Source organism: Raphanus sativus, unplaced genomic scaffold (genome assembly GCF_000801105.2).
Source record: "Raphanus sativus cultivar WK10039 unplaced genomic scaffold, ASM80110v3 Scaffold1787, whole genome shotgun sequence".
Taxonomy (NCBI): domain Eukaryota; kingdom Viridiplantae; phylum Streptophyta; class Magnoliopsida; order Brassicales; family Brassicaceae; genus Raphanus; species Raphanus sativus.
Window position 1 is genome coordinate 356 of NW_026617096.1, and position 18,986 is coordinate 19,341.

At 36.1% G+C, this 18,986-nt stretch overlaps 3 protein-coding genes, 2 long non-coding RNA genes and 1 pseudogene across 10 annotated transcripts; 2 read left to right on the forward strand and 4 right to left on the reverse strand.

Annotated features, from left to right (window-relative positions):
* Nucleotides 1-737: 737 nt before the first annotated feature.
* On the reverse strand, nucleotides 738-1,090 carry LOC108837016 (uncharacterized). The gene is made up of 3 exons (XR_001947241.2): nucleotides 1,021-1,090; nucleotides 908-943; nucleotides 738-824 (listed from the first exon to the last, which is right to left on the reverse strand). It is a non-coding gene; the product is annotated as an uncharacterized LOC108837016 (long non-coding RNA).
* Nucleotides 1,091-4,167: 3,077 nt separating this feature from the next.
* LOC108836208 (uncharacterized) lies at nucleotides 4,168-5,334 on the forward strand. Its single transcript, XM_018609401.2, has 5 exons — nucleotides 4,168-4,332; nucleotides 4,424-4,691; nucleotides 4,814-4,898; nucleotides 4,977-5,101; nucleotides 5,180-5,334. The coding sequence occupies exons 1-5, from the start codon at nucleotides 4,168-4,170 to the stop codon at nucleotides 5,332-5,334; spliced, it is 798 nt and encodes a 265-aa protein (XP_018464903.2).
* A 431-nt stretch (nucleotides 5,335-5,765) lies between these two features.
* LOC130504759 (uncharacterized protein At4g04775-like) lies at nucleotides 5,766-6,240 on the reverse strand. The gene is made up of 2 exons (XM_056999387.1): nucleotides 6,076-6,240; nucleotides 5,766-6,002 (listed from the first exon to the last, which is right to left on the reverse strand). The coding sequence occupies exons 1-2, from the start codon at nucleotides 6,238-6,240 to the stop codon at nucleotides 5,766-5,768; spliced, it is 402 nt and encodes a 133-aa protein (XP_056855367.1).
* A 5,005-nt stretch (nucleotides 6,241-11,245) lies between these two features.
* Nucleotides 11,246-12,239, forward strand: LOC108833591 (pentatricopeptide repeat-containing protein DWY1, chloroplastic-like; annotated as a pseudogene).
* Nucleotides 12,240-12,742: 503 nt separating this feature from the next.
* Nucleotides 12,743-14,973, reverse strand: LOC108833592 (uncharacterized). The gene is made up of 3 exons (XR_001946721.2): nucleotides 14,544-14,973; nucleotides 13,499-13,561; nucleotides 12,743-13,357 (listed from the first exon to the last, which is right to left on the reverse strand). It is a non-coding gene; the product is annotated as an uncharacterized LOC108833592 (long non-coding RNA).
* Nucleotides 14,974-16,509: 1,536 nt separating this feature from the next.
* On the reverse strand, nucleotides 16,510-18,437 carry LOC108833593 (uncharacterized). Of its 6 annotated transcripts, none has more exons than XR_008941382.1 (4): nucleotides 18,023-18,422; nucleotides 17,500-17,564; nucleotides 17,278-17,342; nucleotides 16,510-17,111 (listed from the first exon to the last, which is right to left on the reverse strand). XR_008941382.1 is itself a non-coding variant. In XM_056999386.1 (3 exons), the coding sequence occupies exons 1-3, from the start codon at nucleotides 18,261-18,263 to the stop codon at nucleotides 17,057-17,059; spliced, it is 345 nt and encodes a 114-aa protein (XP_056855366.1). In that variant the 5' UTR covers nucleotides 18,264-18,431; the 3' UTR covers nucleotides 16,511-17,056. The 6 variants fall into 6 exon arrangements, 3 of the variants coding, with proteins under 3 accessions (XP_056855366.1, XP_018462503.1, XP_018462502.1); XR_001946723.2 differs by having other exon boundaries at nucleotides 16,512-17,135; nucleotides 17,873-18,437; XR_001946722.2 differs by having other exon boundaries at nucleotides 16,512-17,135.
* Between the last annotated feature and the right edge of the window lie 549 nt (nucleotides 18,438-18,986).

An 18,986-nucleotide genomic window follows, 5' to 3' on the forward strand; every position in this document is an offset into this window, starting at 1 on the left:
GAAGAGAATCAAAAGCATGTAAAGAATGTAAGACAATCCTTGTTCAGGATGGCTATCCTGAATTGGACTTTAATCTTCAAAAAAAAAAACATAATCAAAATCTATAAACAAAATTCATTGGCTATAAAAATCACCAAATAGAGTTCATTGTCTACAAAATAGAGAAAACATTTCAAAAAGCGAATATTAAAATATGATAGGTTGAAGCATTTTCAATAATTCTACCAAGAAAGAGTTAAATGTGGTATCATTATAAAACATATATGTTATATAGGATATCTTTTGGCACATTCAGGATGGGTTTCCAGAAGAAAGAAAATGACTGTGATTTCTTGCATAAGTCTGTTTTCGAAGAGAATCAAAAGCATATAAGAAATGTAAGACAATCCTTGTTCAGGATGGCTATCCTGAATCGGACTTTAATCTTCCAAAACAATGTCCTAATATTTCTGCTCGGCTTATCGCAGAGCAATCTATTAAACTGAGAAAACTCTTCAAGTATCCACCATTAGTCAGACATAGTGCAGCATGAAAACATTATAGGATACAAAAAATAATAGACATATAATATGTAAAAACTGAACATGACCAAGAGCTATAAGGTATATAATAGTAGGAGATATATATTTTGGTTGGATTTATAAAGTATTTTGATTCTTTCATTGGAAACAATAATACAGTGGCTTGTTACATATGTTACAGAGAGTTGAGAGACACATCTTGATTTTAGCTTTGACTACGTTCTTGCCCGAAGGTAAACTGGCTACAACACCGTGTTTGATGCCACATTCGTTTGTTCCTCTCTTGATCTTGAAGTAGCCATCCTGAATATAATTACACTTTAAATGTCAGATTCTGTGAAAGATCACAAGCAACAGTTTGATTGGAGAGAAGAAGGTGTACTTACATCACCCCAGCTTCGGTTCCATTGATTTGCAAGCAACTGGTAACAATTTAAAAAGAACAAGAATGTCATGACTACTCGCACAAGATGAGAAGTGTTAAAATTTGGAACCATACCCAATAATCTTCGCCATCATCAGATGTTCCCCAGCCAATAAGCTTGACAGCATGACCTCCAATGTTAGTAGCACTCAACTCTTTCAACAATTTGAGATTCTTCCCTTCCCTTGTCTTTTTGCCAGAATCCTTCTTTGATGATTCCACGTTTTTTATTTTCTTGACTTTCTGCATTCTACACAATCATAACAACAGAAAACCATAACTTTACACACAGATCACAATAATGAGAAGCTGACACATGATCTGTGTTTACTCACATGTAAAGGAACGGACTCTGGCAGATTAATCTCCATATCCTGCTGATAGACTTTGGGAGAAATAATTAAGCATTATGACTGCACATTCACATGAAACAAACAAAGTAATACAGTACCTCACTAGCAGAAGAGGGATCCTCAAATAGCTCCCAGCGTTTATTAACGAGATTAAGCCGTTCCGACTCTCCATCAGTATATCTGCACAGTGAAAGACAATCAATGATAAAGCTATAATTTCACGTTAAAGATTTGAACTTTTGATACAATTCACACTAAAAGCTTTGAACAATTTAGTTTCAAAATCGAGATTTGACTTACAAAATCGAGGGACGGCCGTATTGTTGGAGACGACGGCACAACTTCAATTAACTAACAGGGATGATGACGGAGGAAAAGGACGACGGCACGACTTCACGCCGGAGATGATGATATCGGGGATGAGAGAGACGTCGAGAGTACATCATCGGGGATGAGAGAGGCGTTCAGAGAGTCGAAGAAGACGACATGTTTAGATCGAGATTTTCTAATTTTTTTATTTAATTAACTAGAGAAGGAAAGGGACATAATGGTAAATCACACACTTAATGAAACGTATTTTTGTGATTTTTGACCATGAGTGCTCTTTTGGGGATAAAAACTTGGACTAGTGCTATTTGGGTCATTTTCTCTTATTTTTTGGACAGAGTTGTTGTTATTGATATATTTATTGAATTTTGAATTTAAAAAATAGTTTATATGATATAAATAGATTTTGGCCAAACTTAGAAATGTTGTACATATTTAATAAAAGTAGAAATGTTGTAAAAAGTAGAAATGTTGTAAAAGTTGATAAAACTAAACTCCAAATGGCTAGTGAAGTTTATTTGTTAAAATAAAATTAGAAATGTAGTTAATTTATTAATGATATATTGAAGTTAAAATATACAAAGATTAGTTTATAGAGAGAAACTAGAGGATTGAAACTAGAGACATTACATTAAGTCAAACATAGTGAAAGTAGATAAAACTACATGCCATAAACTCGAGAAATAAACACCACAACTAATCTTCAATTGGCCAGTTGGCAGCTGTCAAGTGAATTTCATTGCAGAAGTCCCAAACTTCACATTGCCAGAAACAACGATCGCACTTCCACTGTATTATTGATCCATTATAGGAGACTACAAACACCGGTTCTTCTATTGCGGAGCACCAGCAATCATTTGAGAAGATGGGATTCTTTATTCTTTCAAATAGTGACATAAACTCTTGAGGTTTGTCGTAACCCCAATGGCCTGAGGGTAGATCAGTCTGGATCATGCAATTCATCCGATGAACAAACTCACGACTAAAGTTAGGATATTTGTGAAACAACCCTCCATCGTCTACACTAAACGCTAAGTTCAGCATTCCATCTACAAACTTGGCCAACTCCAATCCTCTCTCAGCAGCAAGATGGATTTTCTCTCTTCCTTCATCAAGTAAATGAAGTTGAAAGAACTCATGCATACCTCGTAGGTAGATGGCCTATGGATTACCGGCTTGGTAGCACCTAAGTCGGAATGTTCTTACAGCATTAACCTCATCAATCCAATCATTAAAGCCAATGAGATTAGCAGATTGGTAGAAGTAGTCGTCTCTGCCTATTTGATTGAACCCGGAGAAAGCAATTCTAGCACTACCGAAGTCCCGGATGTGGTTTGTTGCTACCTTTGAGAGAATCTTATGGAGGATGGAAGTAGGGACAGATTCCAAGTTGAAGTTCGACATAGAGTACAAGGATGATGAAAAACTTGAGAGATATTCGTTTAATCGAGTAAATGGAAAGATTTATGTGTTATTTATAATAGAGATAAGATTGCATTTACTATCCCACTTAAGGGTGTGATTTGATAGACGGCTTAAGACACGACTTCTCACTGCAAGTACAAGGAATAAGAACAGGTGTGTTTGAATAAAAATAGGTGTGTTTGAATAAATGAAACTATGTAAAAACATTAGGTGAGAAAAAATGTCGTTTCAAAGCAACACTACACGACTTCTCACGCACGTTTCGGACTGCAACAGTCGTATGTCAAGGAAAAATTTAGTGAAACTAAGTGATTTTTGATTGTCTAAATTTATGAAACTAAGAAAAATTTAGTCTAGTTATATAGAACTATGTAAGAATTAATAAATTTAGATATTCTATTGTTTTATATTTTGCAAAACTCTAAATAGAAGCAGAATCGAAAAATTAATTATACGGAGTGGATTATTTAATGATAACAAACAGTATAAGAAATAATAATTGAAATATTTAGTTTGAGAAAAATCTGTCATTTCATGATTTATGACCTGATTTATGACCATAGCGTCGTGACCCTTGATATTTGCAACGCTACACGACTTCTCACGCACGCTTCTGACAGTTTAAGTGAAACTAACTGATATTAATTGTCTAAATTTATGAAACTAAGTAAAATTATATTGAATTTATAGTGTAAATATATGGAACTATGTAAAAATTAAAAAAATTAGGTATTATATTGTTTTATATTTTGAAAATAAATATAATATTATGGATTATTTACTTTTTTTTTTGGTAGGATTATGAATTATTTACTGAGCAAGCAATAAAAGAGATCATAAAAATGGTTGAGAAAAATCCAGTAATTAATGGTATTGATGGACAGAGGAGAGAGTAATTAATCGATTGAAAAAGTCTCTAATAATAATCATTACACTCGCGACTCTACACTTGCATTGAAACCAAACGTGAAACGTCACAACACTACACCGTCTAGAATCATCACCATTGCATTTAGTTAAACTCCAACTCTGCAAATTCTCTCATTTCATCTCATATCCGAGTTCTATCTTCTCTTCTCTCATCTCTGAGTGAAATTCTCTCATCTCTACAAACAAGATGACAGACTACTACAATAAGCTTTCCCAGATTTCCGAGGCTTCTTATAACCCCGACGTCAAGGCTTGGCGTTTCAGAGTCAAAGTACACAGGGTCTACCCTCTCTATTCCTCGGTTACCAACAGGGTTATGCCTTTCTATTCCTATGTCCTAGCAGATGAAGATGTAAGTGTTTTTTCATCATCTCTCAAGTTTTTCATCATCTCTCAAGTTTTTCATCATCATTTAACTTGATCCTTGTACTTTATTTATGTAGGGGTGCAAGATGGAGATGACCGTTTATGGGGATTATGAAAGTTTTAGAGGCCTCGAAAACAAGGAGGGAGAATGGGTGGAAATCTTTCGGGTAGGAGTTGAACGTTCCTATGTAGGTTTCAATGCAACTAACTCTCGGTTCAGACTAACTGCTTCGCGACTCACACAAGTCCGCATGATCGATCCTCTGAACAATCGGCTTTTCATGGACTTCAAGAACATCCATGCAATCCCTCACATGTCCCACAGGGAACGAAACTATCCCATAGGTATGAATGCTGCTAAAATAAATATATTCACATATTTAGTTTCAGAACTTTGTATGACTCTGTAGATGTAAGTGAAACTAAGTGAAACGAACTGATTTAGTTGAGTTACACTTATATGGTAGATACAATTAGAGTGGTCTTCAATACGGAAGCCCGTTTCGATGACCCTGCAAGACCAACGATGATTTTTTACATAAGGGACAACATGTAAGTAGAAAGTAACATATGATCCAAGAAAAATTTATTTATATTGTAATTGACACACGTTTTCTTTATTCTGAATAGTGACAGCCAGATTAAATGTGTGGCAACTGGCAAGCAGGCCTATGCCTTCCGGGATGGTCTTGAAAATGTGGAAGGTGGACAGGTGATTGTGGCCCTTAAGATGTGGAAGGTCTGCAACTGTTGGAGTAAGTGTAGTTTCTGTGGCTAGTTTTGAATATGATAGTGGACTAAAACGTTTACTAAAATCATTTACATTAATACAGATTTATTTGATCCTCCTGATCTATGGCTTGAGACCGAAGGTGGACTTTCAGACTTCAGGTTCAATCCGCGTTTGACCGAGGTTGAGGACTTCAGGCAGTCTCTACTAAACATCGACCCTTATGTTCAAAAATATGGGATTGAAGGTCTTGTGTAAATCGTGTTGTTCTCACTGTTATGGTCTTGTGAAAATCTCGTTGTTTCAACTTGTTTCACTTAATCTCACTTGTTTGAACTTTTAGTTTCACTCAATCTCACTTGTTTCAACTTTTGGTTTCACTTAATCCCTTGTTCCAACTTCTGGCTTAACTTAATCCTCTGTTCGACTTTTTCGTATAAATAGGTCAGATATTGTGTTAGTTTCACTTTCTCAATTGTCTAACATACTAAAAATAATAGACACTTTTTAGATAGATCAAACCACATGGTTGTTCAACTTCGCATAACTTAGAAAAACATAGCTTAGCAATAACAGTTACTTTTTCGATAGATCAAACAACATAGTTGTTCAACTTCGCATAACTTAAAAAAACACAGCTTAGCAATAACAGTTAGTTCTAGGAATTGGAATTCTCTTAGGAATTTCAATTACTTTTTGTACATAATAATTCCTAGAACTAAAACGATGGTACGAAGAACACAACCTCCTGATATCTTTATCATGGGCATCTTTTTGGGACCTTCGCGGATATCTCCTTCGTTCCTTATTGTTGCTTTGAGACTCTGAACTTTTTCTTCGAGTATTCGAACTTGGTAGTCCAGCTGCTGTATCTCATCGGTGAAGGCTTCGTCAACCCATTTGAAGACATGATTGTCGTTCTCGAGCTACATGATTTTTTTTCAAAACGAGTAAGCGTGATTCATAAGCGTTCCATATGTAAACAACAAACGGATGTACCCTCTGTGAAGCCGCAAAGAGACACCGATAATATCGACGATATGGGTTTGGATTGCTTCTGGAGATGAGCTCGGTGACGCCCACCCCGCACCAACACCTACTAGGTATCCCCGGAGTTCGTACCCGTCTCCGACCACCGGTCGTGGATGATGAAGCGGCGGACATCTAGATTTTTGGGAGGGGAGGGAGTGAGGTCGAGGAGAGAGAGGAGAGAGATTTAGGGAAGAGAGAGAAAATGAAGATAGCAAATGGGGAAAACCTAAAAAAAGGTGTTTAATACTTCGATTGAACGATTCTGGGGTTTTAGTAAATTGGGAAGAGGGAAATTAGAAATTCGAAAAGCCGAGCGGGAAAATTAATCCCAGGGTTTTTTCTGTTGTAAGTTTCACCAAGTACTCAGTTTTACAGAAAGCGTCAAAGTTGCACTTTTTAATTATTTCTATTTATCTTAGTTATACTCTACTTAAATTAATGATTTTGTGGTTATACCAATGCAATTATGTTTCCTAAGTTCATTTCTCATACGATCACGTACATATAAACTTGATTTCGTGCCATAGAGTTATCAAATCTAACTCAGTCAGTTTCAGCGATAAAGCTATGACAACACATTGTATTTCCTATACGATTGCTACGAGCAATGAGATGGAATTTTAATAATTTTAATAATTCTTATTAAATCATAATTAACATAACACTACTAATAAACTAAAAGCGTACTACTTCCATGACTTATAAAATTAAATTAAAAACTTTAGAATTTACAATCATGTTATTCAGTTTACATAACGTAGTTATACCAGTTTCACTTAGTTATACAACACACAAATAAAATTTATTTCACCTCACAACGTTCCCATATGATAAAAACACCAAAACCGAAAGTGAAAGGCAAACATCAAAACAGAAAGTGAAAGGCTTAGAACTTAATTTAGAACCTAATTTACATCAAAACTGAAACCGAAAGGTTTACAACATACTCTTCTTCTGTTTCTTGTGGGGATGTTCATCGTCCTCCAAACCTGTTCCCACATTTTCTTCTTCTCCATATCCACTCTCACGCTCACAATAGTTCCTACTACAAGAGCTCTCTCCAACTCTCGACAGTTGCTCGGTTATTTGAACTATTTGTAATTCTTTGATGTCCTCCACATGCAAAATACTTCTCCTTTCCTCTCTATCCACTGATGTTAGATAAACAAACACATCTTCATCATCCAAAATATACGATTGCCTCTTAGGTTCCACTACCAATGGAATGTAACCCAAATTGAGCCTCTTCGTAAACGGATCTATTCCGATCTTCCTGCATATCCTCTCTTTCAACAACGAATAAGTGATCTCCTCCAACGATGATGTATTAAAGGATATAGCATACAAACGAGCATCGGTTGGAATCCATTCATAATCATCTCCATCCTTAGAATAATGTCCATCATAATCAAAGTGTATGTTCGTCGAAAATGGACACATTGTCTGCAATAAAAACATTTAACCACTTAAAGTTATACTTGTTTTTTCAGTTATAGCATTCACGTTATACTTGGTTACACAGTTACACCATCAAAGTTATACTTCGTTATACTTGGTTATACCATGTCACAGAGTTGTGTCAGTAACCAATTACTGATAAGCAAGCAAGAACGTCTAATCTTCGATTGAATCATCATAATACCCGACATTCAATCATTCCTTTCCGATCCTCGATTAGTTCATGAAACCCAAATGAATAAGAATTTTTCAATTTCCGATCCTCGATTAGTTCATGAAACCCAAATGAATAAGAATTTTTCAATTAAAACTATAATTTGGAGTCGAGTCTTCAATTCAAAACCAAATTGTTATCAGCTTTGATTCCCGACATTCAATTATGAGTTCGTCTATGGTGAGATACATACCCTGTATAACGGAATTAATAGCTCGATGATCCAGCATCCAAGCGACGAGATCGAGTTCGATTGCGAGGAAGAACAAAGAGCGAGGGAATGCCGAAGTAAAGGAAGTATCGAGTATTCTATCGAGTCGATTCCGAGTCGACTCGGGAGGGGCGAGTGGAGGAGAGGAGAGAGAGATGAGAGTGGATCGATTTCGATTAATTTATGAGATTCTTAATTTATTCATTAAATTGGTCGGGGGTATTTTAGATATTAACCACATTCTTCAAGAGTATGAAAACAGATAAGAGTATAGCAGATCACATAAGAGTATGGTAGATCACTTTTTGCCTCATTAAGAGTACCTGAGCACTTAACCAGTTTCAGGTGTTGTCTGCTTCTTGTAGATATTTGTTGTGGGATATTAGCCTCTCTGCTTCTATCTCCACGTTGTATACTTCCCTCCAAAGAAAGCTTATCTTTTTCTTGGATCAACCACAGGAGATGGCTCTGGAGTCTGCTTTCTCCATGACTTTCTGCTCCTTCCCTGTCCCAAAAGCAATCACCTCTGAGAGAGAAACCTCATCCTTTCACCAAAACATCACCTCTGGACTGGAGCGAAGGGAGTTGCAGCCTGCAGGTGAGGGTGGAGTTCAAAACTTAAGGATAAGCACTGATGTCAAAAGGGTTTTCAAGAATGAGAAAGTTGAGACCCAAGCTCACAATGGTGGCAGAGTAACAGAAAGAAGACTTTCGGGTTCAGTTCTACGGGAAGATAAGCAGGAGATTTCAGGAGGACAGAAGAAGGCTATTGCCACTTGATGTTTGTAGAGCTGATTGATGTTTGTAGAGCTGAATGCCACTTACCCACAGTTGTCTAGACGGTCTAAACTACCTCTGAACAGTAAGTTCGTTAGCTCCGGTGCATATGAAATAACTGTCCTAGAATATTGAGAACATGCAAGATGTGAAAGAAGTTATTGTATCTTTGGGGATGATTCATTGATGTGGATCCCTTCGTCCTAATCTAATTTGAGAATTTTTGGCAAATCTTGTGGATGCTCAAACTGGATTCCAAGCACGGACTACACCAGTATGAAACAGGAACAGTTAAAGCCTCTCTACTCTTATCACTAGAAGAAGCCGTTTGATTTTGGAGTCATAGTAGATGGACAACTCCTGAAAATGGCAAACAATTTGGTTGATGTTCAGCGACGGATCATCTTTCCTACACTCAATCAGCAAATCTTGAATACTCAAGACATTATCCCACGACATGAAGGAGATGAAGTAATCACTGGTCATCATGTTGCAGTGATAAAGAACATCAACGTTGGAAGGGATCATGTGGAAATAAGAAGGCTCTGAATCTCAAATCTCGCGGCGATTTGCAAAAATCCATTTGCAAAAAACCATTGATGATCTTCGTGCCATTCAACTTCTAGTCATCGTAAGTTTTCGTGTATTCTTTTGGTATTAGTTTTGATCTAACTCTTTTCATACATTTTATCTAAATGTGCTTGAGATAAGTTCAGATGAAAAAGCAGATTGTGAGGGCGAGTGGAAATGAACTTGCATTTTTACTTTTCTTTCTGATCAGTGCTAGTAGTAGTATTGATGATGATGTTTGCTTTGACTCAGTCTTGTCTTTGTGTGAACTTGTATTTGTCTTGCTAATTGATCTAGTTGATGTATTTTCATGAAAGTGATTTTTTGTTCATGCGATATGTTTGGTTTCTTTGTTGTGTTTGTAGGTTGCTTGAATAGTCACATTAAGAAAATATTGTAAGCTCAAGGTTCGGAGTTTGTTCGTGAGAAATGCTACACAAGCATAAGACAATGTTACACACCTGAGAAGAAGTCGTTAAAGCATAGAATAATATCTTTGAAGATTTGGCCAGTTGGATCTTGAATATACAGTTTATATACAAGTAGTCTATGTTTAAATTAGCTGGTCCAATTTTCAGAGAATTTAAGATAACATAGAACGCTCAAGTCATTAAGAAATTAAAAATTGCAAGGCAAATCGTATGTAACATTGAGTAATTCAGATCAAATGATCCTAATGATCTGTGTTATCAGAATTTATTGTATGATAAGTTTTCTCTAAACTTGGTTATTGAAATACGGGCTATCCTGTTAGGCAAAGATCATTTTACTCTAATTCATCGGATCTAACTCTATGATGATATGGATTATTGGGCTGCTATTCTGTACAGTAAGCGTCTGTACAGTAAGCGATGGACAAGTAGACCAGTGTATATGTATTTACACTTGCAATTTTGAGACGGACACATTTGACATAGTGAAAAACACTGCTGTAACATAGCAACAGATATACCAAAGCCTTTCGTGCTCTCGACCGTAGAATCGGAGTACTTTATTTAAGCAAGCCTGGTCTAGTCATGGTTCAACTGTCACAATCAATCTTAATGTGGAGGATCAAGGATGCAAACTATTGATCATGTAATATATAATATTTTCATACCCTTACTTTCATACTGGACATCAACCAAGAATACTTTAATGTACTGTTGTTTTTGTTTAGTTGGTCACCTAGATTTAATTTATTTCTCAAAGACAACCAACATCCAGACTCAATTGCTTCTTTATTCAATTGAGACCATTCTAGCTATGCTTTTACTGTTCTACGTATTAAAAACCTTCAATGTGTAATTATCAATCAGAGCTAGTGTTATTTTTATTTCGAGTATACAAACAAATTAAATTAAACAAATAGCCGAAAGGTTTTGGAAAACAAACATCGCAGCAACTCTCAATGCAAACTAAACTAATTTATAACATTGCAAGTATAAACTTTTATGCTACTTATCTAAATCCAAACTCGATCAATTGTGAAATTACAAACGATCAAGAACAAAGAAAAGGAATTAAAAATAGGCTCAGAAGTGCTTGAAAGGTAATCACGAGATTGAAAAATCTCACTCATGTGATAAAAGGTCATTTTTTCTTCGTCATCGCCACAAATTTTATTTCCTTTTGAGAGAATCAAAATCAAAATCCAAGTTGAAATCATCGAAACAAAAGGCAGCAATTTTACATATAAAAACAAACGCAATTCTTAAACGAAAACTATAATCTGTAAGCTGTAAACACCCTTCGGTTGGCTTCGAGGCTTAAGAATCGTGTCGTCTGACATATATATAGCAAACCCAGAAACTAGGGCAAATCTCAAATGTACTAGAGATTAAAAGACAGAATTACCCCTAATAGTTTCGTAATCAAAATTACCCTCATGTCCTCGGCGTCTCTTGTCTACACAATGGGAAGTGGGAAGCTCAGAGGAGTATCTCAACGTCGACATAAAGAAAAATCCTTTCGATGTCTATCGAGCTGAACCTCGAAAACACATTATTGAGTTTCCTCTGTTTTCGTTAGTTATGTATCCTTTTTGTGGACCTATCAGGTGCTAATGGTAAAACAGAGGCTTTTGTTTGGCTGTTTGTGATGTTGTCAGCTTCTTGTTAGATATTTGTTGTGAGAGATTAATCTCTTTATTATATCTATGTATCCACATTGTAATTTTCCCTCCAAAGAAAGCTTATCCTTTTCTTGGATTGACCACAAGACATGGCTTCTGGAGTCTGCTTTCTCCATGACTTTCTGCTCCTTCCCTGTCCCAAAAGCAATCACCTTTGAGAGAGAAACCTCATCCTTTCACCAAAACACATCACCTCTGGAGCGAAGGTAATTGCAGGTGAGGGTGAAGTTCAACACTTAAGGATAAGCACTGATGTCAAAAGGGTTTTGAAGAATGAGAAAGTTGAGACCCAAGATCACAATGGTGGCAGAGTAACATCAAGAAAACTTTCAGGTTCAGTACGGGAAGATAAGCAGGAGATTTCAGGACAGAAGAAGGCTATTCTAGATAGAAGCAAGGCTGTAGTGAAGCTGAAATCTTTAGGAAACGAAGAGAGAGAGGCAGGCTATGTACCAGAGACCAAGTATGTTCTTCATGATATTGATGAAGAAGCTAAAGAGAAAGCATTGATGCATCACAGTGAACGGTTAGCTATGGCGTTTGGGCTTATAAACACGCCTCATTGGACAGACTATAAGAGTCATTAAGAACTTGAGGATATGCGGAGATTGCCACAACTTCATAAAGGTGTTTTCAACTTATTGAAGATAGAGAGTTCATTGTAAGAGATAACAAGAGGTTTCATCATTTTAGAGATGGTAATTGTTCTTGTGGAGATTATTGGTAGAATTTTTTTTGTATCAAAAGATTTGTTGTAAAATTTTCAAGCTAAACAAAATTATTGGTTACCTAAACAAATCATCCATAAACCAAAACGCCACCACAACTGAGAATGTGCCCTGAAGGGTTGCGGAGAAGCTGACAACACGAGACACACAAGCCCTATATACATTACTTGCCACGCAAGTGATAGCCCGATTAGACTCAAAAGGTAAAGTGGTTTTTTCCTGTCTTAAATGTCTCCAAATCTTCCTTGATGTCTCTTAATTCACCGCTTACTAACAATCAAACCAAACATATCAACATCAGTTACTGTTTCCTCGTTAAAAATCGTGCTTTGTTATCTGCTCTTTTGCTGGTGTGATTGTTTTTATCTCTACGATCAATTGGTTCGATACAAGCAAAAGCCTGGTAATGGCAGAAAAGCATTGTCAACGAGAAACTACTAACTCTCTAATTGATAAAACCAAACCAAGACTTTCCATATACATTGATTTCACTACGATACTCTCTTGTCTACACAATGGGAACTGGAAGCTCAGAGGAATGTTAAGCAATCAACTATGTACGATTGATTAACAAGGAAAATCAATATGGAATCCACCAAATTGATGGGAACGATCCTTCAGGTTCAAGAACAAGCTCTTGAAACTGTCTTCTTGAAGAGAAAACTCAACAAGCCCAATGATAAGATTCTAAACAATCGATAAGCAACAAGCCCTATTTATACTCCACCAATCTTCAGCTCTGTAACTGCCACCTCACTTCTCTCTTCACTTGGCCAGTTCAGCAATAGCAAGGACTTAACTTAGCCAGTTCAGCAATACTTTCTCATGATGGTGAAAAACAGCATGGAGACTCAGATGCAGCAAGAACAACTTTACAGCAATGGTAACTAACGTTGTTGTAACCCACCGTTCAGCTTCTCTTTAACAACCCGAACATGCCATGGTAGTGTCTCATGGACGCCAAATCTAGTAAAGCTGACCCAATATGGTGAGCTAGACTGGAAAACCCTTGGAAACATCACTGCTACATCATCCTTTGGAATATCAGACTCGTCAAAGTGATATATCTCACACAGAACCGTGCTTATTGAACCCCATCTCAATCCTCTTTTTTTAACAGCAGCCCTGACCTGTCTGCCTGTGTCAACACTGGCCTGAATGAACACGTATATGTATTCCTGAATTAAAAACGAGTATTGTTATAGTAAATGATAAAAAGACAAATTCAATGTTTTCAATAAAGTTGAATCTTTTGTCCTACCAAAAGGATCCATGAACGGGGTTAAAACAAAACCAACTTGACAGAAAATTATGTGTACCTGAGCACTTGACATGTACAAAAAATTATGGGTCAATCAAGAAGAGTTTGTCATCCCTGAGATCTGCCAAATTTGATGAACAAAAAAAGCAGTTAGGTAGAAGCCGAAAAATAAATTAAAAAATGGTCAAAGTGAATTCAGACATATTTGTTCTTCGTAAGAAACAGAGTTCGGTTACACCAATGTTGACAGAAGATAGTGTATGTTTAGATACTGAATGTCTGCTTAGATGCAGATGGTTAAGTAACACGAGAAAAATGTCAGCTAAGAGAAGCCATCTAACCTCAAAAAATTCATTGAAAAATAAAAGAGAAAGAATCAAAGAGAGATGATTTATGAAAGGACCAAATAAAAACAGAAACAACGAATTTGACGCAACCTCCACTAGAGTGTAAGTGTAATATCCAGATAATCTTAAGCAATGAAATCAAGTTGATGTTATCTAGTTAAATCAAATTGAAGACACCTTCGGAGATGAATGGTCAAAAATTGGTTGAAGTAGACAGATGAGTAACTTAATGTATAATGAAGCCAAGAAGACTAATTAAGAACTCTGAATGGTTACACAAAATTTGAAAGCAGTAAGAAAAGAAGAGAAGACAGAGTAAAAAATCAAGACTTTTTATAGAGAAAAAAAGACCCATGAGCCAACAAACAATTCTACAGGATGATCATCCACTTTAAGAAGAAGTAGGCAACAAGCAAATCTATACGATGATCACATGAATACAGAGAAAACAAATAAGAAAAAAGATGATTGTCAGGATACTAGACTCTAAACGATTTCAGCTTTCTCAAGATCATCACCATCACTCGTTAAGACCAACCCAAACTCTGTTTCTATGCAAAAGATTTGACCTTTTCAACAATTACTACTAGAGGACTCTAAAATATTTGACCTTCCTCAAGATCATCAAGGACATCATCATCGACATCGGGTTTTAAAACCAACCCAAACTGTTTAAGCAAAGATCGATCTCTTGCCCGACGGGAACCGCCAATGAGATTTAACAGTTCTTTTTCGACAGACAGAGGATTTTCATACCTACAATCGGATCTTGCTTCTTCTTCTTCTTCTTCCACCTTTAGCACCGCAAGCCTTGCCTCTTGTCTGATTTTCATTCTTGCTTTTTCTTCTTGAAGCTGCTTCTCTCTTCTGATCTTCATCATTGCCTCAGACTTGTTACTACTCGACTTAACAATGATATCCGCAAACCTAATCCTTATCGCTGCCGCTCGATCAGATTTTGACACGAACAGCGGATCACGACCCTGACTTGTAGCTGTCGCCATTGCTTAAACCCTAGTTTCTGGATTTGAAACAGAGAATGGGATAGAAACGAATCGACAGAGAAGTGACGAAGAAATCAATTTTTGAGGAAAAAGAAACCCTAAAACTCGGATTTGTTTTTGTGTTTTCTTGGGAGAGCGAAGAGTTTTGTAAAAATCTATTTCTGTAGGCTCGAGTGTTGATATAGGAGAAGGCGACGTTGTCAAGTGGGACCCACTTTTTTTTTTTTTATCAACAAGTGTGAGCGTGTGACCCGATTTATTTGTTTTGCAATAGGTATATTTGAACCAAGTCACTTACCATGGTCCTAGTCAGAAAATATCCATAAAATTTGATTGATCCATTATTATCCAAAAAATCTGAGTATTTATAATTTTATTAATTAAAACAAATACTAAAATTCAATATACGTCAAATAAAAAACAAATCACAAATACTTATTTTTAAAAAAATCCAATATTTCATCTAATCCGTACTATACATATGCATATACATATATATAAATTATATATAATTTAATATCTCAATATAAACTTTTAGTTATTTTATCCATTAAATTAATTATTTAGTCATTAAATTTTTAAAAGTATCTAGTTTTAAGTAATTTGTAATGAGATATCCTAGGGGTGGGCGTTCAGGTATCCATTCGGATTCGGTTCGGATCTATTCGGGTTTCGGGTTTTTGGGATCAAAGATTTCAGCCCCATTCGGGTATTTCTAAATTTTGGTTCGGGTTCGGTTCGGATCCTTGCCGAAATCTTTAGGAAAAGAAGTGAGAGAGGCAGGCTATGTTCTTCATGATATTGATGATGAAGCTAAAGAGAAAGTATTGATGCATCACAGTGAACGGTTTAGCTATTGCGTTTGGGCTTTATAAACACGCCTCCTGGGACGACGATAAGAGTGATGAAGAACTTGAGGATATGCGGAGACTGCCACGACTTCATTAAGATATTGTCGAGCATTGAAGATAGAGAATTCATTGTAAGAGATAACCAAGACAGAGAATTCATTGTAAGAGATAACCAGAGGTTTCATCATTTTATTAATTTTTATAGATGGTAATTGTTCTTGGAGATTATTGGTAGATATTTTTGTATCAAAATATTTGTTGTAAAATTTTCAAGCTAAACAAAATTATTGGTTACCTAAACAAATTGCTTCACACAGCACAGACAATGCATCATACTCTTGCTGTTCCACTCTTGCTTGCTATCTAAATAAGATGCAAACTCAAGGATTCCAGCTAACAAAGCTACTCTCTTGAACCATTCATTGTTATCATCATCCATAAACCAAAACGCCACCACAACTGAGAATGTGCCCTATATACATTACTTGCCACGCAAGTGATAGCCCGATTAGACTCAAAAGGTAAAGTGGTTTTCCCGTCTTAAATGTCTCCAAATCTTCCTTGATGTCTCTAAATTCACCGCTTACAATCCAACCAAACATATCAACATCTGTTATTGTTTCCTCGTTAAAAATCGTGCTTTGTTATCTGCTCTTTTGCTGGTGTGATTGTTTTTATCTCTACGATCAATTGGTTCAATACGAGCAAAAGCCTGGTCATGGCAGAAAAGCATTGTCAACGAGAAACTAACTCTCTAATTGATAAAACCAACCAAGACTTTCCATATTCATTGATTTTACTACGAGACTCTCATGTCTACACAATGGGAACTGGAAGCTCAGAGGAGTATCTCAATGTTAAGCAATCAACTATATATGACTGATTAACAAGAAAAAACAACATCGAATCCACCAAATTCATGGAAACAATCCTTCAAGATCAAGAACAAGCTCTTGAAACTGCCATTCTTGAAGAGAAAACTCAACAAGCCCAATGATAAGATTCTAAACAATCGATAAGCAACAAGCCCTATTTATACTCCACCAATCTTCAGCTCTGTAACTGCCATCTCACTTCTCTCTTCACTTAGCCAGTTCAGCAATAGCAAGGACTTAACTTAGCCAGTTCAGCAATACTTTCTCATAATGGTGAAAAACAGCATGGAGGCTCAGATGCAGCAAGAACAAATTTACAGCAATGGTAACTAACGTTGTTGTAACCCACCGTTCAGCTTCTTTAACAACCCGAACATGCCATGGTAGTGTCTCATGGACGCCAAATCTTGTAAAGCTGACCCAATATGGTGAGCTAGACTGGAAAACCCTTGGAAACATCACTGCTACATCATCCTTTGGAATATCAGACTCGTCACAGTGATATATCTCACACAGAACCGTGCTAATTGAACCACATCTCAATCGTCTTTTTTTAACAGCAGCCCTGACTTGTCTGCCTGTGTCAACATTGGCCTGAATTAACACGTATATGTATTCCTGAATTAAGAACGAGTGTTGTTATAGTAAATGATAAAAAGACAAGTTCAATGTTTTCAATAAACTTGAATCTCTTGTCCTACCAAAAGGATCCAGGAACTGGGCTAAAACAAAACCAATGATGACAGAAAATTAAGTGTACCTGAGCACTTGTAACATGTACAGCAACATGGTGGTCAATCAAGAAGAGTTTGTCATCCCTCAGATCTGCAACGCATTTGATGAACAAAAAGCAGTTAGAAAGAAGCCGAATAATAAATTTAAAAAATGGTCAAAAGCCAATTCAGACATATTTGTTCTTCGTAAGAGACAGAGTTCGGTTACACCACCAATGTTCACAGAAGATAGACGATGAGTAACTTACTTGTTATATGTATAATGAAACCAAGAACACTAAGAAACTCCGAATGCGTTTAACAACTTTGAAAGCTGTAAAAAAAGAAGAGAAGACAAGTAAAAAAACAAGACCTTTTAATAGAAGAAAAAAACCCCATTAACCAACAAACAAATTCTACACGATGATCATCCACTTTAAGAAGAAGTAGACAACAAACAATTCTATACGATGATCACAGAGGAATACAGAGAAAACAAATAAGAAAAAGAGATGATTCTCAGGATACTAGACTCTAAACGAATGTCAGCTTTCTCAAGATTCGACCAACCCAAACTCTGTTTCTATGCAAAAGATTCGACCTTTTCAACAGTTACTACTAGAGGACTCTAAAATATTTCACCTTCCTCAAGATCATCAAGAACATCATCATCGACATCGGGTTTTAAAACCAACCCAAACTGTTTAAGCAAAGATCGATCTCTTGCCCGACGGGAACCGCCAATGAGACTCAACAGTTCTTTTTCGACAGACAGAGGATTTTCATACTTACAATCTGATCTTGCTTCTTCTTCTTCCACCTTCAGCACCGCAAGCCTTGCCTCTTGTCTGAGTTTCATTCTTGCTTTTTCTTCTCTTTTGATCTTCAGCATTGCCTCAGACTTGTTACTACTCGACTTAACAATGATATCCGCAAACCTAATCCTTATCGCTGCCGCTCGATCAGATTTTGATGAGGAGAAGGAAGAAGACACGAACAGCGGATCACGACCCTGACTTGTCGCTGTCGCCATTGCTAAAAAAACCCTAGTTTTGGATTTGAAACGGAGGATGGGAGAGAACGAAATTGAAACAGAAGTAACGAGGAAATCAAATTTTTGAGGAAAAGAAACCCTAAAATTCGGATTTGTTGTGTTTACTTGGGAGAGCGAAGAGTTTCTATAAAAATCTATTTCTGTAGGCTCAAGTGTTTATATAGGAGAAGGCAATCTTGTTAAGTGAGACCCACTTTTTTTTTTTATCAACAAGTGTGAGTGTCTAACCCGATTCTTTTAAAATTCGATTTATTTGTTTTGCAATAGACAAAATATCCATAAAATGAAGTCACTTACCAAGTTACCATCGTTCTAGTTAGCGGGGATGGACAAAATATCCATAAAATTCGTTATTCGTTTCGATTCGATCCAAAAAATCTGAATATCCGTAATTTTACGAATCGAAACAAATATTAAAATTAATATTCCTCAAATAAAGAGCAAATCACAAATACTTATTTAAAAAAATCCAATATTCCATCTGATCCGTAATGTACATATGCATCTACATATATATAAAATTATATATAAATTTTTTTAGTTATTTAATCCATTAAATTAATTATTTGGTCACCAAATTTTTAAAAGTATCTAGTTTTTAAGTAATTTGTAATGAAATATTATTATTTTATATTAAAAATTTTCTTTTTTCTTTTAACATATTTGAAAAAAATATTTTATTATTTTTACCGGATCGAATTG